Source organism: Ricinus communis, chromosome 9 (assembly GCF_019578655.1).
Source record: "Ricinus communis isolate WT05 ecotype wild-type chromosome 9, ASM1957865v1, whole genome shotgun sequence".
NCBI lineage: Eukaryota > Viridiplantae > Streptophyta > Magnoliopsida > Malpighiales > Euphorbiaceae > Ricinus > Ricinus communis.
Window position 1 is genome coordinate 27,734,064 of NC_063264.1, and position 21,909 is coordinate 27,755,972.

At 33.1% G+C, this 21,909-nt stretch overlaps 2 protein-coding genes and 1 long non-coding RNA gene across 4 annotated transcripts; 2 read left to right on the top strand and 1 right to left on the bottom strand.

Annotated features, from left to right (window-relative positions):
• The first annotated feature begins 1,693 nt into the window (after positions 1-1,693).
• On the top strand, positions 1,694-4,809 carry LOC8277276 (protein DETOXIFICATION 18). 2 transcript variants are annotated; one of them, XM_048379552.1, is made up of 8 exons: positions 1,694-2,224; positions 2,938-3,028; positions 3,299-3,482; positions 3,589-3,675; positions 3,773-3,829; positions 3,920-4,158; positions 4,245-4,363; positions 4,455-4,809. In XM_048379552.1, exons 1-8 carry the CDS (start codon positions 1,949-1,951, stop codon positions 4,584-4,586), a joined length of 1,185 nt encoding a protein of 394 aa, XP_048235509.1. In that variant the 5' UTR covers positions 1,694-1,948; the 3' UTR covers positions 4,587-4,809. The 2 variants fall into 2 exon arrangements, with proteins under 2 accessions (XP_048235509.1, XP_002528243.1); XM_002528197.4 differs by having other exon boundaries at positions 2,938-3,482.
• Positions 4,810-13,871: 9,062 nt separating this feature from the next.
• Positions 13,872-15,171, top strand: LOC125371103. The gene is made up of 2 exons (XR_007217336.1): positions 13,872-14,041; positions 14,793-15,171. It is a non-coding gene; the product is annotated as an uncharacterized LOC125371103 (long non-coding RNA).
• Positions 15,172-15,559: 388 nt separating this feature from the next.
• LOC8277278 (3-hydroxybutyryl-CoA dehydrogenase) lies at positions 15,560-20,767 on the bottom strand. Its single transcript, XM_002528196.4, has 4 exons — positions 20,465-20,767; positions 17,955-18,176; positions 17,637-17,749; positions 15,560-17,457 (listed from the first exon to the last, which is right to left on the bottom strand). The coding sequence occupies exons 1-4, from the start codon at positions 20,648-20,650 to the stop codon at positions 17,088-17,090; spliced, it is 891 nt and encodes a 296-aa protein (XP_002528242.2). The 5' UTR covers positions 20,651-20,767; the 3' UTR covers positions 15,560-17,087.
• Between the last annotated feature and the right edge of the window lie 1,142 nt (positions 20,768-21,909).

Consider the following 21,909-nt stretch of genomic DNA (forward strand, 5'->3'; position numbering starts at 1 on the left):
TTAAATAAATAAATAGAAAGACAAAAAATAAGAAAGTAAAAACTCCCTCTAGATCAAGAATTTCTTCAAGTAGGAAGAAAACTGGTCATCAGTCTCCACTTCTTGAAAAACTCATTAGATCTTAAAAAAAAGTAATAAAAACTAAAACTATATGTTTATGGAAAAACAATAGAGAATTATGGAGAGAATAATAGTGGGAGATGTAGAGAGCAGGTGGGAGAAAACTCCCTTCCTCTTTCTTCCTTTTTTCTTTAATTTTTTTGTGCAGAAATATATATATAGGAGAATCCTCCTCTAAATAAATCTCTGTAGAGATTTATATACTAATATAAGTTTATCTAATAGATAAGACTTAAAGTATCTTAATCTCCATCAAATACTATCCCATAAATAACTCTTAATATAAATCCTAATAATAATATAAAATGACTAAATATCATTTGGACCTTGCAATTAGCAGTTCATGCATTTTAATCTTCAGCCTTAACATGAACATATCCTATTAAGTTTTTTTTAACTCCATATTTTTTCTTTTTACTAATATTTCCGAAAATAGACAATTAAACTTAAGTGAAGTAAAAGCACATATTTTCACTATTTTATATATAAAAATATATTATTAAAACTTTAAAATATCCTTAAATATATGAAATTACAATCAATTAATATTAAATAAATAAATTACAACTATTAATTTTACAGTAATAATAAATTTAGATATAAATTAGTAACAGTTTAATTTTTAATATATTAAAATATCACTATAAAAATAGTAAAATTTCTTATATTAAAAGATTAAATTTTGTAATTTTCTCTAATAGTTATTGGACACCTACCAACCTGACATTTTCTGCAAAATGATAAATTTAACCTTCTTTTTCTTCTTTCTTATTCATATTTCATTAAGACTGGATTACTATCACTCTTCTTTTATTTTTTCTTTTCTTTTCTTTTTATTATGAAAAACCTGCTATATTTGGTTTGGGCTTTTAGTTTCAAAACAAAAGGTTTCAATGTTTATAAAGATTTTGCCCTTTCTTTTTCTTGTGGTTACAAGTAATACAATTATAATTTAGGTATTGGAGATGAGGATAATGAACATCCGGATTCAATTTGAATTTTGATGAGAAAGCAAGAAAGAGAATTGTTTGGATTGTAATAAAGAAAAAGAGAAGAGAAAGAAATTTGCCTTTATTATATAAACGGCAATTTCTTATAAATTTATTTCTTTATTAAAAATAAAATTATTTTTTAAAATTAAATAAATTTTATAATTTCATGTTAATTTCAGACCAGTGTGTTTTATTTAATTTAATTAATTAATATTTATCTATTTATAAATTTTAATTTATTTTGACAATTTTAAAAAAATAGTCAAAAAGCATTAACACACAAAAGTTTGACTTATTTTAAATCATTAGGGTTTTTCTTATTTTAATTGAATATTTATCTAAAAGTAAATTTTTAAAATACTTTGTAAACAAGTTGACTGACTCCTTGCTAACTACAACAAATCTCTACATATAAATTTGAGAAATCTTTAAATATATTAGAGAAAGTATTATTTTATATTTTGTAGGATCTTAAGACATTAAATATCTTTCTAAAATTGTTCTTAATTCTTTTATTTAAGAAATTATGATTCAAGTACAAGTTATCTACTTGTCTTAGATATGATATTTATTTGTTTAGTCCAAAAGACTTATATTACTCCCTCAAGGATTTTCTCAAATCATTTCTCTCTTTCGCCCATCCCACACGAATGTCGACAGGGCCTATTATTTAGCACGACAAACGTGTTAAATAGGTTCAACCATCACTTTCCTTCTATCCAGCCATCGCCAATGGCCTATTAAACAACACATATCTTCTGCAGTTGTCAAAAAGAAAAGGCTCTGATAGCTCAGAAGAAGGGAGACAAGGGCATAGCTTGCTGGTTCGACGAGAGATGGCATCAGGAGCAGATAGCAAAGATATTGTTTCACCATTGTTAGAGTCTAGGAGACGTGAAGAAAATGATAGAGAGAACTGGTGCAAGAAAGTATTGGATGTGGAAGAGGCAAAGAATCAGATATTGTTTGCTTTTCCAATGATCTTAACTAATGCTTTCTATTATTTGATAACCCTTATCTCTGTTATGTTTGCTGGTCACTTGGGGGAGCTTGAACTTGCTGGTTCTACCCTTGCCAATTCATGGTGTGCTGTAACCTGCATAGCTTTCTTGGTATAGCCCCTTTCCCTTTCACTGCTTGAATTCTTTTCCACATGTTCTTCCCTTTTTTGTATGTTGTAGAGATAGTTAATGATCATCTACTGATCTAATCCAACAGCACTTTTATATTTGTAGATTATTTGGTCTATAGCATATTTACACCAGTAATCACACTGTATTAAGAGAAAGTAGTGGAGGTTTGGTAATTTAAATAGTATAAATCTTTTCTTTTTAATGTATTTAGAAAAACAACAGCTGTATAATAGCAAACAAGTGATGTCTTTCTTCTTTCTTCTTTCTTCCAAAGAAAATAAGTGATGTCAATTTCAGCAATTTGGTTGTACAAGCATCTTTTGATGTAAGATAGCAGCACCTCTGACCGCTACAGTGTCTAAAGATTTTAAATCTCAGATGGGTCCATTAATTGCATTTCCTTCTTTCTTTCTTTTTTTCAATTTCTTATGGAATAGCAAATTACTTAAGCTACTAGGTTCAGTGTGTGTTTACTTTATGTTCTTTGTCTAAGTTGAAGACTTTATACACTTGTCATAATGTCATGTGTTCTGTAGCACTAGTTATTAAAAGGAAGTTCAGAATCTGAAAAGACTTAAATGCATAACTTCAAAGGGTAATCATGAATTCTACTGTATCGTTTCTGTTAGCGCATTCTTTCTTTATCTATGACACTTCTTTTAATTATGTTTCCCCTACATTTTGGGATGCAGGCAGGACTGAGTGGAGCACTTGAGACACTTTGTGGTCAAGGATTTGGTGCAAAACTATACAGGACGTTAGGAATTTATCTACAAGCATCCTGTATCATATCTGTTCTGTTCTCTATTATCATATCCGTCATCTGGATTTATACAGAGCCTATATTCATCTTCCTTCAACAAGATCCTCAAATTGCAAAACTTGCTGCTCTTTACTTGAAGTACCTTATTCCCGGAATATTTGCATATGCCTTCCTGCATAACATCTTGAGATTTCTTCAGACACAATCTGTTGTTATGCCCCTTATCGCATTGTCCGGAATCCCAACTTGCTTACATATTGGTCTTACTTATGCATTGGTGAATTGGACAGATCTTGGTTACAAAGGAGCTGCATTATCTGCTTCTATTTCGCTATGGATTTCGGCCATTGTGTTGATTGTATATGTGATTTTTGAAAAGAAATTTGAGCATACGTGGGAGGGCTTTTCATTTGAATCATTTCAATACATCCTGACAACCTTGAAGCTTGCCCTGCCCTCTGCGGCAATGGTATGGTAAGTGAAACTCAATTGTTCATTATATTTCAGGAGAAAAAAATCCTAAATTTGCGACAACTTTCCAACCGCAATAACTTACAAGCTTTATCTGATGCTTTGTCAGTTTGGAGTACTGGGCTTTCGAGATATTGGTGTTATTAGCAGGAATGATGCCCAATGCCGAAGTAACTACGTCGTTGATTGCTATGTGGTTCGTTTTCTTTCTTCATTCAATGTGCATGTAATTTTTCTGTTCAAAACTTGTTTCCAAAGCTTGAGTGCTAATAGTCTTATTGGTTTGTCTTCAGTGTCAACACAGAAGCTGTTGCTTATATGTGTACCTACGGTCTTAGTGCTGTCGCCAGGTAAGTAGTGAAATCAAATTTTATCTGGATATATGTGTTATCTTGTACATTTTTCCATATACATTGAATAATGGAAAATTCTTTTGATAGCACAAGGGTGTCCAATGAATTGGGAGCTGACAATCCAGGCCGAGCAAAAAGTTCCATGCTTGTTACTCTGAAGCTGTCTATTTTTCTTGCTCTGGTGATTGTTTTGGCTCTACTATTTGGCCATAACCTCTGGGCTGGCTTATTCAGCAACAGCTCATCAATTATAGAGGCTTTTGCCTCAGTGACTCCTCTGCTTGCAGTCTCGATCACACTCGACGCTGTTCAAGGGATTTTATCAGGTTGGAAGAATGCAATTTCCTTCTCATTATCCTATACTCCCACATTGTAAATAATGCCCAACTTAATGGAATTATTGTTGATGCAGGAGTGGCCAGAGGATGTGGTTGGCAGCACTTGGCTGTGTATGCTAACTTGGCAACATTCTACTTTATTGGGATGCCAATTGCAGCCCTCCTTGGGTTTAAGTTCAAGCTTTATGCCAAGGTACAAAAACATTTTCACACACCTAATAATGCATATTGTTTCCAAGTTATTTTATTGTTGATACTTATGTTGTGGTTTTCTTTTGGATCAGGGATTATGGATAGGTCTTATATGTGGTCTCTTCTGCCAAGCCTTCACCCTCTTGTTGATCTCCCTACGCATCAAGTGGACTAAAATAGCTCTATCAGGAGCTAGAGAAAAAGAAAATTCAAACTTCGCTTAGCTGAATGTCTGACTGCTCAAAAAGAAGGGGCAGTAGGGATGACTGTTTTAGGCCATTGCACCCTTCTGCCAATTTTGTGGTATTGAGTCTACTTTCGGGTCAGAAAGAAAATTACATGAATTTGTTTCTGTTCTTGTTGTTGCCGAATGTTTTCTGTTTGCGTGAAGTGCTGAACTAATATGATTAAAATTAAATGCTACTTACCACTTGTACTTGTGAGCAAGCCTCTATTCCTCCTTAAGCAGCCAACAATGTGTATAGCTTTTATGGGGGCTAAAATGGACGTGTGATTGTAAATGCGGAAATGAAATAGAACTTAGCTGGGTTTGAGCTAAAATTCTTATAAACTGAGCTAAATCCGAGCTCAAGTTCTTAAGAAATATGGAAATGATGAAGAGAAATTGAGAGGAAATGGCTGAAAAATATGTTTTTTTTTCCCTTATATTTTCAGCCTTTAACATTTGATTTAAATAGAAAAGGAGATTACAAAAGTTGTAGTTCCCAATGCCACTAACATAGGAACTTGTACAAAGTCAAATAAGAAATTAAATACTACATGGGGACTTACAAGCTAGTAGTTCCCGATGCCACTAACATAGGAACTTGTACAAAGTCAAACAAGAAATTAAATACTACATGAGGACTTACAAGCTATGGAAAACTGCTGGAAACCATGTGCTTGTTTCCAAGACAAGCTCACATGTTCCAACACTCCTCCTTGAGGTTGGTCTTGGAAGCTCCTAGCTGATTCTTCAAAAAATCAATTCTTGGTCTTGATAATGGTTTGGTAAAGAGATCAGCAAGCTGCTCTTTTGAAGAGCAATGCTGGAGCTTGATCTCCAAATTCTTCTCAGCTTCTCTAATGGAGTGAAACTTCACATTGATGTGCTTGGTTCGTCCATGTTGAACTGGATGTTCAGCTATAGCAATTGCTGACTTGTTATCACAATAGATTGTAGTTGGTTTGTCTAGCTCAACACACAAATATGACAATAGCTTCCTAAGCCATATAGCTTGATTTGATGCAGCTGCAATCGACACATACTCAGCTTCAACTGTTGATTGAGCTACAACTTCTTGTTTCTTTGAGTTCCAGCAAATTGCACCTGAGCCTAGCGAGAACACATAGCCTGAGGTGCTCTTCATGTCATCTACACTTCCAGCCTAATCACTATCAGCATAACCTTGTAGCTCAATTTGGTCAAGCTTGCTTGTTTTGTGGTAGCTCAGTGAGCAGCCAAGTGTTGTTCTTTTCTATCATTTGAATTTCAGCTTTCATAGCTTCAATCCATTCTGGATGCTTGGAAGCTTCATCAAAGTTAGCTGGCTCAGCGAAGACAAAATTGCATCTTTCATACACCTCAGCTAACGGTCTTGTTCTGAGCACTTGAGTGTCACTAGTGTTGTGCACATCAAATAGCTCGTCATTGACGTTCTCTTCTTCTTCCACTTCAAAAGTAGGAGCTAATAAGGAAGGGAGCTCATGCTTCTCGACTTCATGTGAATCCCAATTCCAAAAAGAGCTCTCATCAAAGCTCACATCTCTGCTGAGCTTAATTCTTTTATTGTTGAGCTCAAAAATTCTGTAGCCTTTGGACTCTGTTGAATAGCCTACAAATATACCCTTCATAGCTCTCTGATCTAGCTTCGTTCTTTTGACTGAAGGAATGTGAAAATAGCATATTGAGCCAAAAATTCTGAGATGCTCAACTGAAGGCTTGACACCATTCCAAGCTTCATATGGGGTCTTGCCTTCCACTGCCTTCGTTGCAATTCTATTCAACAAATATACTGAATTAGCTATAGCTTCAGCCCAAAAAGTCTTTGGTAGCTTCTTCTCAAACAGCATGCTTCTAGCCATGTTCATCACAGTTCTATTCTTTCTTTCTGAGACTCCATTTTGTTGTGGAGAATATGGAACCGTGAGCTGGTGTAGGATGCCTTCTTCTTGGCAAAAGGAGCTGAATTCTTGTGAAGTGTACTCTCCACCATTGTCAGTTCTCAACACCTTAAGCTTGCAGCTACTTTGAGTTTCCACTAGCTTCTTGAAATTTTTGAAAATTGAAAAAACTGAGGACTTGGTTTTGAGGAAGTGCACCCAAGTCATCCTTGAAAAATCATCAATAAAGAGCACAAAGTACCTGTTTTCACTCAAAGAAGGTGTTGCCATAGGACCACAAATATCTGAATGCACAATTTCTAGCTTTTCAGTAGCTCTAGTGACTCCACCTTTTGGAAAAGGAGTTCTTTGTGACTTTCCGAGCTTCTGACCCTCACTCTACTTCGGAGCTACAATTTCGGAGGACTCAAAACTAGCTCTAAATCATGCATCTCTTTTAAAGTTCTAAAATTGTAGTGGCCTAGCCTCTTATGCCATTTCAAGCTATCATCCTCTTTTACACTAAATGCACATGTCTGAATAACATCTAGCTTCAAATAAAAGCTATTACCAATCATCTTGACTTTAGCTATCTCAACACCACAGGTATCTAAAATATAGCAGCATGCATTTTTTAAATAGACACCATAACCTTTTCTAATCATTTGAGGCACACCAAGCAAAGTTTGATTGAGCTCAGGTATGTAAAGAACATCTGAGATAACTTTGATACCTTTCTTAGTGTTGATAGAAATTGAGCCTCTTCCTCTAGCTTGAACCGTTGAGCCATCTCCCAGCTTCACTCTAGTTGTTATTGACTCGTCAAAGCTAGTAAAACTTGTAGCATCTGGTGTCATATGGCTAGTACATCCATTGTCTATGAGCCAAGTGTAATTCTGAGCTGTTTTGTTAGCTTGAGAAGCCATGAATAAATGCTCCCTTGGATGTGATTGCTCCTCCTCAGCTGCAAGGACCTGCTCTTGAGCTTGCGTCTGAGCTTGTTGAGCTTTCTTAGCTCTGTAAAACTTTTCGCTGTGGCCAATCTTGTTGCAAAAGCTGCATTTGTACTTTGGTTTTTCACCATCTTTGTACCAACAATCTTTTTCAGCATGGTTTGTTTTCTTGCAAATGGAGCAAGGAGGAAGCTTGCCTTATTTTGAGCTCGAATTTTCTGGAGCTCGATTTTTGTAGCTAGTACCTCTTCTATTTCTGCTGTTTGGCTTCTTTCCTTTATGAGAAACAAAGAAAGCACCTTCAGCTGTCTCTTTATCTCTCATTGAGCTTCTTTGTTCTTGAGCTACTAATTTGCTAATGAGCTCAACTACTGTTAGCCTCTGCAAATCAGATGACTCTTCAATAGCTGAAATTTTAGCTTCAAATTTTCTTGGTACACTGACCATAATCTTCTCCACCACTCTCTGATCAGGTAGAGCTTCACCATACAGCCTAATTTGGTTTACAAGATCCATCATTCTTGATGAATAATCTTTCACTAGCTCGTCATCCTTCATCTTGAGCAGCTCAAATTCTCTCTTGAGCGTCAAAAGCTTCACAGCTTTCACTCGGTTTGTGCCTTCAAAGCTCTCTTTGAGGTAATCCCAAACATCTTTAGGTGTTTCCAGGTCCATGATGCTGGTGAAAACATGATCTGCCAAGCTTGAATGGATGCAAGTCAAGGCTTTATCTTTCCTGAGGAGCTATTCTTCATGGTCTCTGAGCTTAGCTACTGTTGGATTTGGCCTGAGAGCGGGAGGATCTTCATCTGTCTCAACCACTTTCCATAGACCTTGAGATTTGAGGTAAGTTTTCATCTTCACCGACCACAAAATGATAAAGTGATCCGTTGAAGGTAGGAGCTGCTGGAGCTGATGAGCTACTTGAAGCCATTTTTTCTGGTTTTGTTCTTGTTCTTGTTCTTCTTTTTCTTTTTCAAAAAATCTCACAAATCTTTCAAACACTCGGTATTTCTCTCCCTCGCGTGTTTGACTCTCTAGATTTTCTGTTTTTAGCCTCACAGCCCGTAGGACAGGAGCTCGATACCACTATAAATGTGGAAATGAAATAGAACTTAGTTGGGTTTGAGCTAAAGTTCTTATAAACTGAGCTAAATCTGAGCTTAAGTTCTTAAGAAATATGGAAATGATGATGAGAAATTGAGAGGAAATGGCTGGAAAATATGTTTTTTTTTCCTTATATTTTCAGCTTTTAACATTTGATTTAAATAAAGAAGGAGATTACAAAAGTTGTAGTTCCCAATGCCACTAACATAGGAACTTGTACAAAGTCAAATAAGAAATTAAATACTACATGGGGACTTACAAGCTAGTAGTTCCCAATGCCACTAACATAGGAACTTGTACAAAGTCAAACAAGAAATTAAATACTACATGGGAACTTACAAGCTATGGAAAACTGTTGGAAACCATGTGCTTGTTTCCAAGACAAGCTCACATGTTCCAACAGTGATGATAAGTTTGCTTACAGTCACTATATGCAAGCTCATGTGAGATGATATATCAGGCCTTTCCTTCATCATCTTAGAATCACCCCACAAATCCCTCTCTCTTTTCGTATTTTTTGAACGAAGAATTTGACATAGAAAAGCATATGTAGCATAAACCATAAGGTTTTGATTCTTGCAGAAAACAGGGTGTCCTCAGTTTCAGAAAGCTCAATGTTCTCTTTATAATGTTCAAGGTCGCTCAGCTTTCTTTTTATTTCCTTTTTCTTTCCTGCCCACTTGCTTTTCCGAACTAGAAGAATTCTTTTCTGATGGTTTTAAGGACCACATGAACCTTTCTGATGGTGCTGAGACTAAAGAAAAAATTGACATCCTTGGTGTCAGATTCCAACCCAAAATCAATTGGCTTTAGGTGTAGAGGACCAACAGGTATAAAAACATAAGCAAATCCTCAACCAGAGTCTGATGCATGATTAACATTCCGGAAACACCTGGCGCATCAGACTCGTACAATTTATAGGCTCATTCAAGCTTTAGTTTGATTATTAATTATTCAGCTTTGGCTCAGTAGTAACTGGAGTTATGTCTGAAACTATGAAATGACGAGTTCAAATTAAAGTCCGATCTCATTTTGGATTGCTATTAGTGCTTGGTTTTTATAGTTCTGGACCAACCGATCAAAACAAAATCAAATTCACAAAGCAGCAACAGAAGCTCAAACTTGTTTCTACAAATAGAAACACAACACATTTAATTAATTACATGTTGCCTGCCGATTTGTCTTTCACCTTTTCTTCAATGGAAATTTTGTTGACAGTTAGACAACAAGTAGTGGGTTTTTCTTAGCTGTTTCTATCAAAATTTGGGTTTAGGTCCATTTCCCCCTGAATGGACCAGGTTCTTCATGTCACACATAGGGGTTTTCCTTGGCTGTATCTATCAGACTTTGGGTTTAGGTCCATTTTTCCCTGAATGTACCGAGGGAAAATTAAAAGATTTTCTACAAAATATGTATTGATATGGGAGACAAACTACACTATTTCAAAGAGTAATTAATCACTATGAATTCAAGTGTATTTTTGCATATATTAGTGTATTAATTCTTAGTGATTATACATTATTGGTTTTGGATTTACTGATGATGGTTTTCGTCCTAAAATTTTAATCTAACAATTAAAAGTTAGGAATAAAGTCCAATTTGGCTATTAATCTTATTATTCGGGTTCAATTTAGCTTTTTCTGAATTTTTGGACATTTTAGTCCAAACTTTTATATATTTAGCTCAAATCAGCCCTATTTCTTACAAAAATAAAAAAGTGAGTTACATACTCCCTAGGAAGAGAGTGAATATAATGAAAAATAAAAAAAATATTAATTTCTTATATTAAATTATTTAAATTAAAAAATATATATTGATATTTAAACAAAATATAATAAAAAATAAATATTTTACAAGTATTCTTACTGTTTTTTTTTATAATGACAGTGAAAGAAACAGTTATAGTAGTAGTAGTGCCGAGAGCGATTTCAGCCAGAATAATAGTGGTAATATCTACTTATTATTTAATTACATTAATGTACTAAAATTATAAAATAGTTTTTAAATAATATAATAATTTTTTTAATTATTTTTTATTTTCAAGAGAAGAGCGGCACTCACTCTCTCATTCTTTTAAAATAGGGTTAATTTGAACCAAATATACAAATGTTTGGACTAAAAAGTCCATAATTTAGAAAATGACTAAATTGAGCCTGTGTGAGAAGGTTAGTGGCGAAATTGTTCTTTATTTTTAAAAGTTACAAATTAGCATACACAACCAAGTGCTGCTAGCCACATCCTCTAACCAATCCTGTAGCATGAAAACTCACTTCTTAAACAAGAAATATTTAGTTAATTACCTTATAGTATCGATCATTATGGTCAAATACGTCTATATTTCAAACATGACAAGACACATAGGGTTGAATAAAGTGTAACTAAAATTGTAAGAAAGGGCAGCACCGATAAAAATTCTAGTGTCATTGTAGTGTTGTCATTGTACAAGTTAATCCAGATATTATGACCAAAGACTATAGCCAAAACAATAATTAGGGCTATAAGGACATAGTTTTGAGAGTTACAGCAATGGCTTTCTTAGCTTGGTTTGTGCTTCCTGCTCCCAGTTCAATGGAAAACCTAGTATTATAAGATGTTTGTATTTTGATATCTAAAACCAGAAGGTTCAAGCTTGTAAACAATTGTTGCACAAACTTGGAAAAATGTAATAGTATACTCTTTTTATAATATCTTCCAATTGTAATAATGATACAAGAATAAACCATTGCTTCTTCTATTTCAATCAAGCATGTTATGTTTGTTGTTTAGTTTCTAAACATACTTCAGGCAACGTTCAACATCAAAGGTTAGGTCACTAAACAAGTAAAACCACATGCACTATATAGGACAATGCGCATAAGACAATAAGAATAAACACTCTTATTGTTATCGTGACAACTTAAAGTGTCATTTAACACCTAAAAATCTCTGCCTTGGCACTATGGATGGAACTTGACTTGTTCTTTATGGTGAAGCATTTGTTTCTCCAAGCAACATCAACTCTTCTTGAGTCTTCACAAGCAAGGACATGAGCTTCTTGAAGCATCTTTTTCAACCAAGTAAAATACACTCTTCTTGAGTTGTCATAGCAAGGATATAAGCTTCATTAGCTTTCCTTGTTCCCTAAAATTGCACGTTGAATTGTTAAGAGAGTTCTCAATATAACATCACATATTATTTGTTTAATAAGAAAATTCTTCATAATGCTTAACTTTGAGCACAAAGATAAACTCATAAAGAAGGCTTGTAGCCATTCATAAAAAGATTTGTTCTTAATTTTTCAGTTTAAGGATGTGATGGTCTCTCAAAAGTTTTTTGTGTTTATGGTTTTTCTAAGTGAGAAATTTGTATTAGTTTTTCGACCCAAATTTTTTTTTGTTACATAAAAAGACTAACTTTTTTCACTCATAAACTTTAAAAAAGTTTGATTTCTAAGACAAAAAATTCTTTTAAGAATATATTACTTTTGGACATTCCTAAATCCTTCAAAGAATTTCTTTTCTTGTGGTCAACCGGACCATTCAGAGATCATTTTTATATTCAGCATTTTATCAAGCTAATCATAGATATGAACATAAATATGAGAAATAACTCTTTAGAGATGGAGAGGAGAAGAAACACAAAAAAAACTTGATTAGGATGCAGAAAAAGGAGAAAAAAGAAAAAACAACACTCTCAATTTTTCCTTTTTTTCTTTTTTCTTCTACATATTCACTGCCCACTTAAACACTCGCAAGCCCTTAAACATCAATGAGTACTTTGATAACAATTGTTAGTTTTTGAGAGAGTAGAAATAGCAACATACAATAGTAAAATGCTTAAAAACTCTAGTTTCTTATTGCTACTTGTTCTTATTGACAAAATAAGCAAATATATAGTGATTTTACAATTATTAAACTAAAGCAACTAACACCCATTGACCTACTAACACTAAGCAATTTAGCACACACTCTAGTGATGTGCTTTATAGCTTGTAGGAGAGAGAAGTTGGGTAATGAAAAAGATGAAAAAGAAAAGGAAATGGGGAATTAAAGCTTTCCCTGTTTGATAGTATTGTGGAAAAGTTGAAGAAAAGAAGATGAATAATGAATGTTCTTTAAGGGCCCACTAAAACAGTTTTCCCGAGAAGAAAGCTGGGAAAGTATAAAATTTTGGAGGCTAATTGAATTAAAATTACGAATATACCTTCAACTTTTTTTTTTTTTTTTCTGTTCTCTAACATTTTGTCTCTCTTCCTTTTATATCAAGATTTATTATTATTATTAAAATAAATTACATGCATCAAGAATGTATAAGTTAGAATTAATTAATGAGGTTAATAATCTAAATATATTTAAGTTCTAACAAAATGATTACTATCATATGACATCATTTTCATAACTATTAATTTAAGTGATAGTCTTTTTTTAGCAAAAGAAACATGGTCAAAAAAATTTAAGCTACCTAATTTACACCACATTTGATAAAGAGTAATGAAATGTAATGTAATTAACTAAATAATGAAATTATAAAAATAATAGAATGAAAAAAGTAATTGAATGTAATATATTCATCATTCTATTGCCATGTGTGGTATGATAAAAAAAATATAATATAATGGAATTACAACTTTTATATTTTGATATTTAATTTATTTATAATAGTTGGTGTAAAAGAAAATATCAAAAAATAATATTATAATTTTTATTTTTTAAAATATCACAAGTTGTCGAAATCTGGTCACCGATAGCCAGAATCTGGTCATCGGTTAATGAAATTCAATAACCGGTCACTGAATGATGGTGGTTGGTGGTGTTGAAGGTGTTTAAATTATATTATTAAAAAAATTATAAATGTGTTATTGTAAGTAATTATGATTATATAGATTCTTTTACGTATTAAGCATTATATCAAATTAAGAATAATTGATTATGTAATGTATTTATTATCATATTACATCAAAAAAATTTATTAACAAATAAAATAATAAAGTATGTAATGTAATACATGTTTCATTATTAAACAGTCTTATTGTCTCTTTAGCAAGTGTTACAATGTAAAGGATAAAAAGTCTTTCTTTTTTTTTCTTTTCTACAATATTCTAAATTAAAAAAGAAAAAAAGTTTTCTCCACCCTTTCTTTTCTCCAATTTCATATTTTTCCAAACAGGACGAGGAAAATATATTATTATTCTTTCTCTTTTTTTCTCTATTTCTCTTTCCCGACTTTTTCTTTATCCAATCAACTTTTTTCCAAATAAACTATTAAGGCTAGACTAGACGTGCATTGGGTAAGACAAAAATCACTTACCAACTAGCTTAAAGATAAAACACTTGTTACTAAACAAGTAACCCACATGCACCATATAGGCCAATGCGGATAAGACATTAAGAATAAACACTCTTATGTCATTATGACAGCCTGAAGTGTCATTTAACACACCTAACACTTCTTCTATACTTCAAAGGTTTTTCTGATGCTGATTGGAGGAGTAATATTGATGATCAAAGGTCCATATTGGATTTATGTCTCTCTGGGAGGTAATCTCATAACTTGGAGCTCTTAAAAACAGGAAAAGTTGGTGCTTTGGCTTTTGCTACTGCCAAAAGAGTTTCATGTCAGTCTTTGTATACAAGATTTTGTATTCCTCTTTTAGTCTCCTTCTGTCCTACTGTATGATAGTGTTAGTTCAGGTTCTTTGGCTTCTAATCCTATTTTTCATGCCGGGACTAAACATATCAAAATGAGATCTGCCAAAGTTCTTGATATGAGATACATTCTAGGTCTCCCTTGAGGGGCAGTATTGAATGTATAGCTAATACAAAGTTTGTATGTACAGCTGGCAGGTGGTTAAGGAGATTTAATCCTAGCCATTCATATAATCTTGCACTATATGTACTCATATAAATAGCTAATAATATCTCAGCTCAAGGAAGAGAAGTTGTCATTTTCCCTAAATACATTTTGTCTTTAATTGTCTATAATTAAGCTTTTGAAAGGTTGAAGTCTCAATCTAGCCATCTTTGTTACTAAGTCATGCATTTTTAGAACTGCTACTAAATCATGATTTAACCTGAGGGTTTTGCTGATCAATCTATACTCAAAAAATTCTTGGCCCCTTTTCTTGCCTGAGACTCCATATTTTGTTGGTATTGAAAATTTTGTTTCTATTGTGACCCTAAACCCTAATCTCAATTGATAGAATATTGAATTCTATTCACATGTTATTTATTTCCATGTTTGTGTAAGTTTCTACCATTTTATTTTTTATTGTTGACTTTCTTGTCACAGCCACATGGGTTGTCTTCTTGGACTCAACATTGTGGCTATTTGTCATGTCACACTAAAGAAACACTGTAGCAGAAATGCAACAAGGTATCACCAGCCCGGAATAACTTGTTTGTATTGATAAGGCGCCAGGCAGCTGAAATATTTGGCTACAAGGTTTGTAGATTGGCTTAATCTGTGCTTGCCAAGATGCTACCATGCATCTTGCTGATGAAACCCTTCTGCTATAAGTAGATATGGAACTGTTATTAGTTGCTGTAGAGTTGCCATGTTTATTTCTGAAGTTCTTTAATTTTAGTTTTGATGTGAGAGAGCTTCAACATGAAGCTAATGTAATTATGCAATCCTTTGGACTGTAGTTCTTTATTTCAAAATAACTATCCATCTTTTCTATGTTTTATTATTAAAAAAACTCACAATTTTCAATGCAATCCTACCATTTTCAGGTTAAACAATAGATTGACATAGATTGGGATTGCAATTGTGATTCTGAATAGCTGAGTCCTTTTATTATTCTCTAGGACTCAGAACTTTTTCATGGTAAATGAAGGTAAAGAATAACTAACTTGTGTAGGCTAATTGCTAAATCAGAGAGACAAGAAGTAGATCTGATTGGATTTCAAGTTTACCTCTTAGAGAATGCTTCAAAACCAAGAAGAGAGATCCAATGGAACTTGGTTGGTTCATATTTATTTTCACTATTTTCAAGAGAGAAACTGATATGCAAGCAATCAAGCAATATAAGCAGAAATAAACAAGACACCCTTATATTGTATCAAATTTAGCCATTTTATTTCCCATTCATAATAGCAATTTAAGATGGAAGCATTTCACATGGACTAGTAAGAAAGAAAGAAAAGAAAAATTTGCTACATACAATTTACTTGAGCACCATTAAAGGGAAAAAGAGTTCAGCAATGCAAAGTAGTGATTGTGTTACTTTTGCATCAGCATTTTTATTCAATCCTTCTTCTCTTCCTTTGCATCCTCTACCTTGGTTTCTTTTGCCTTTGGTTTTCCCTTCTTGGGCTTCATGAAACAGAAACAAGAGCAGCAAGGACACTGGAACAAGAACTTCATTGCTTATTGTTCTGCCCCTTTCTCTATCCTCTCAAAAATATACTGAAAACCTTATTTGTAGGAAAAGTATTTGCTTTCTCATGCCTTTTATTTCTCTTTTTCCCTTTTGCGTTTTCCCCTTTCCTTATCTTCTTTTATATCTAATAATGCTGTTCATTTTTAAGGTTATTTAATAATCCTTTGGATTCCAATCCAATCGCTTTCAATAAAGAAAATGCTGCTGTAACAGTGCCAGCTTTAAAATGAGGAATGGTGGTGGGGCTAGCCTTGAGAAACAATGAACTCAATACTCATTATTGGCTCCTCTTTTGTGGGTCATGCTTTGGTCACTTGTGAGGAAATTTAGAGGCTGCTCTTGATTTCTGTCTCACAGAAAAACCAATTCTCAAGCTGGCAAGCAATAAATGTAGAAATTCTTATATTACTGTGTGGTCTAGGAACTTGTCTGAACATACATAGAAATCTTGAACCTTATGATGCACATATGATCATTTTATAACGAGAGCTAGTAATCAAGCATGGTTTAACAGTTCAAATAAGCTATCAGATTTTCTCATCTTTTCTGCGTTCTTGCAAAAGCAAGAAGCTTATTCTATACCAAAGCATAATGGTCATCATGAACTGCACAGAATTGCTTCTTGCTGACTTTGCTTTAATTATTCTCTTACTTTCACAGAGAAAAGATAGGGGGAGCATGTGAAGTGCAATCTAGTATGTGCCTATTTCTTGGTCGCATTTGCAGACCAATTAGAAAGAAGATTAATTCTGAAGATGACTGATAAAGAATTAGCATTCCTACCCCAGCCACAGTTCTCTGATCATCTATCTCATTACTGCAGACTCTGTAACTTCCCCTGAGAATCTCAAGGTATTTGTACAGGATGCTACAATTGCATTGACATAAGAATTTGACTGATTTCATCAACGCAGATGGCAGAAATGAAGGAATATAACTAAAAGCATAAAAAACATAAGAGCAGACCATCAAAAACCCTGTCAAATTTATTACTTTAAGCACAATCCTGCCCTTTTGTGGGGACCTTACCCACTTCCTATGGAACATATTCTTGATCTACGGAGTGTAAAGGAAGAAAAGAACAGAATTGGAGGAGTTGGTAATCCACAATTATTAGTTCTGCAATTGCCTCCAGAGGTGAGCCATGTATCTTATTTACAAAGTCTACCCAGTGTACTCATTATTGGTAAAACAGTGTGAATTCAGAGCCGACCTGATGGTTTTGCTTGTTCTGTTGTTTTGCGGTAATTATATACCCCAATACCCTGTTTTCTTCCAAGCCGACCTGCATCAACATACTGCACCAAAAGAGGACAGGGAAGATATTTACTGTCCCCTAAACCAGCATGAAGGACTTTCATTATTGACAGGCACACATCCAATCCAATAAAATCTGCAAGTTCTAAAGGACCCATCGGATGGTTTGTTCCTAACTTCATTCCTGTATCAATGTCCTCCTTTGAGGCAACTCCTGTATAAAGAGCATGAAATGCTTCGTTTATCATTGGCATTAGGATCCGGTTCACAATAAAGCCAGAAAAATCCTGAGAGCAAATAACTGTCTTGCCAAACCTGCAGATGGTGGATAACAATTAGAATAACCCAAAGAGAAAAGTATAAATACATAAAAGCTAAAATAGAATGTTCCAACTGCAACTTAAAACAGGGGGGCATTAAAGGATAAAGAAAGCAACAGTAGCTGAGTTTTCTGAAAGATAATTCTATTTCATAGAGAAGTGTGTTCTGGTCACCTCTCTGCCAAAGCTTTGGTTGCATAAAATGTTTCATCTGAAGTGTCTGCACCACGTATAATCTCAACCAATTTCATTACAGGAGGAGGATTCATAAAATGCATGCCAATTACCTGCAGATGATTCTTAGACCTAGTCAGAACCCTGATTTATTGAAATCAATACATAAACATGGAGAACAGGAAAAGAGAAACTCCATAGTCCACGGAGAATTGGCCAAATGTTGGTACAGGAACAGTTTGACAGCATGTAATATTTTTGTTATTAGATACTCCAGATGTAAATTCAGGACAACAAGGAAACAAATCTAAGCATTACCTGGCTTGCCCTGCTAGTTGCAGATGCTAGACGAGTTATGGAGATGGAACTTGTATTGGAAGCCAAAATGGCAGAACTTTTTACAATCCTATCTAGCTCGAGAAATAATTTTTTCTTAACATCTTCAGATTCCACAATAGCTTCAACAACAATATCCGCCGTACACAGTTCTTCCGGATTTGATGTACAATGCAGGCGCCCCAAAGCATTGTCACCAACTGCCTGAGCAGAGAAAAAGAAATTTTATAAACATGATGCACATAAAATTTACAAGAAAATAATAATTGGTCTATTAATTAACATCTTTAATTTTCACAATTCTCTGCAGGGGAATCACAAGTAAATCTCAACGAAATGGGTTTAACCTTTCCCTTTTTATCAAAACTCACCAGCTCAATATTCTGTGAGGTTGCTGAAAGTTCAATTAAAGCCTGTGGTGCTCGAAAACTTTTCTTCTAAAAATCATCTATTGTGATGTAGGATAGCAGCAGAGGTAAGAATTTAACACAGAGATTGCAGATAAAGATGCGTGAAGATCTGAAGCAGAAAGCCTACCTAACATTAGGTTTTTAGGGTTTAATGAAACCTCCCAATTATAATTGAATCTGAATCAGAAAAACTACAACTAATAATTGTCCACTAGAATACTATTAATACTAGTTAGGATAAATTTAGAACATCACCATGGCTTCTCACCATAACATACAGATTAAATTCATTGATTCCAAGGTCAAACCATTTCATACACGTGCAAGCATTGAAATTAACTTGACAAAACTTGACTTCCTAGAACATGTAAGCACTCTCTATGGCTCAATCACACAACTTCCTCACATCATAAAATGCATCATTGTTCTATTTTACCACAGCAACTTAGTTGGTTACAACCACTGCATTAAGAGGAAAACAATTTCTTTCTGAGAAAATTCTTACATACTCCAAATGTATATCTTTGTAAACAAATACGCAACAAATATTTATTAGGATTAATTTATTAATCCTTCCATTCCAAAATATGTGCTGTTCAAGGTTTTTGCACAAGAATTAAGGAACTAATGAATAGCCTTAATTATAATAAAAGAACACTTAATATGACTAAAATAGTCAAAATTAGGTTCGTTGGTATAAAAATTCTAAACCTTATTGGGTTTTGACCATTATGTCCGCTTCTTCTAATTTTGGCAAATTTATCCAAAAATGAAAATGTTTTGGCAATATTTGGCCAATTGACAAAAAATCCACCTAAAATGGCTAACATGCTTTATGTAATATGACATGAAACACATAAAATGGCTAACATGTTTTATATAATATAACATGAAACACATGTTGGCATTAGTGTTTCAAATGTGAGAGATCCACATGACACTTCATTATCACTTTGACAACTAATATTATTATTTTAGCCATAGTTAAACAAAAATTTAAGAATATACACCAGACTTTAGTAAAATTAAAGTTTACTCATTCTTAACCTATTTGCAATGAACACTTTTAAGTTTAATGATTTATTGTATCAATACAACAATTTAATTTGATTAAGAAAACTATCCAACTTGGTTAGACTTTGTTGAATGGAAAATAAGGTGCCATGTATGTGTTTAAATACTAACACCAGTAATTGTACCATATCACATTGCATAGAACACATTAGCCAATTTTGACTGATCCGGTCAATTAGCCAAAGCTAAAATTGCTAAAACCCAGTGTTCTTTTATGAATTTGGCAAAATTAAAAGGATTGGATGTATTGATCAAAACACTATAAGATTTGAATTTATCTCTTACTCTATTATATTTCTTGGTCTCCTACTACATTAATACTGTCACTCATAATGAACAAAGAGTAAAATTGAGAAAATGAAAATTAACACTTCGTTGATTTCTTAAAATGACACTTAATTTGGAATAAGAAGAATTATTAGAGAATCAATATTGGAGTACTCTTATATACTCCCTCCATTTCAAAACAATTGACTTTTAAGGATTTTGCACAAGGTTTAAGGAAACACCTTTTTTTCTTATTCATTGGAGGGTCAATATGCCATAGACTACACAATGTGGGTAGCCATTCCTTCACAAAAATTTGCCACCTGAGCTAGGCCTTAAGTGGTAAGGAACCTATTAAATAGCCTCAAATAACTTAACATGACTAACATATTATTTTATTTATATACTCAAAATTGCTATATAAATTTTATCTCACTCCATTCTATTTCTCTTACTCTATTAACACTTTTACTCGTTACGAATTACAGTAAGATTGGTAAAAGAAAAACACTTAATTTAGAGTAAAAACACTTCTCTAAAATGATATTTATTTTAGAAAGAATGGAGTATTTATTAGTATTAAACTAGTTTACATCAATCATCAAAAAACGCAAAACAGCCCTACACAAGTGGCGGTGGTTACTTCTTCCAATTCAGGCAAAGACCCAAGAAACTCAGTCATCCCAAAAGTATTATGCACTCAGCTTTAATGAACTTTTGATCGATATTATTATGACTGACCTGAGAGAGATGGCCTTTGGAGATGAGGCGGAGGATGTTGTCGGAGATAGATTTGGAGGCCCTGGAGAGAGCAGAAGGATCCGTGTCAAGAAGCCACACATCAACTCCATGTACGGCTGCAAGCTGGGCGATGCCCGATCCCATCTGGCCGCTACCCACCACTCCTATTCTCTTCATCTCTGCCATTTCTTTTTTTCTACAGAGAAACGGTTCCTGCAAGTCCCTCAGTGTTTGCGAACTCCTATGGATAAGAACGGATGTACTGCCGACGCACTTGAACTGTTTCCATGATTGACAGTGTCTATTGCGCGGTATTATCTTTGTTTTATTGTATAAAATAATAATATAACATCATCCAATAGCAGAATTTAACAAAATATTTAGTATTTTTCTTATTTAATTTAAAAAATCATCAGTTACAACGTATTAATTAGGTATTCTTCCAAACAAACGTATCTATGAGTCATTTATCTGCACCTGTGATTATTTTTATTATTTTAATTATAATAAAAATGTTGCTATTGTAGCATATTCTGTTTATATTTTTAATTAAGAATAATTAATCAGTATTTATTTAAATAATTTTTTTATTAAGGAATATAAATTTTACATAAAAATATTTATTAATTATATATAACTAATATTAAAAATATGATTAGTATAACATAGCAGTTAATATTTGTTGTTTTGTTAGGCAAAATAATTCATTATTTAATAAATTATTTATATAATAAATGGAAAATTACAATTCACCACTATGTCTATGCTTATGCTTATGTTCTTAAAATTATCTTAAAATTACAATTTAACTACGGATTAGCTAGAATTAAAACCCACAACTAAACTTAATGATAAATATTAATCCGTTGCTAAATTAATAAAATTATTTTATTTTTATTTTTGAAATTTATCACTAATCCATCACTAAAAATTAATATATTTTAAAAAAAATTATTTTTTAAATATTATTAATTAAATTATTTTATATAATTTTTGTTTTAATGTCTAATTATTTTATGAATTAGTTTTGATATCTTTAAATTTTAATGACCAATTAATTTACAAAAAATAAAAAAATAAAATAATAAAAAACAACAACTTGTAAAAATTTAATTTAAAGCTCTAAATAATAAAAAATTAAAAATAGAAAAGATAAAATCAAGCAAAACAACTAAAAGTAACTTGTGATTATATTTCAAATCGACAAGTAGAGTATTATATTTGAATTGAAACTCTTTCACACGTATGTTTTAAAATTTAACATACTCATTTAAATGAAACCGTCATGTTTTGCACTCTATATACATAATGAACAGGGTACCCGACTTCAAAATATAATTTATCATAAATTTTTAACCAGAGAAGAAAATACATATTGCAATATGGCCAATGGATCATCCCAAAAGTCTCCTTTTTAGCAGACCCAATTAGCAACCAGCCCATAC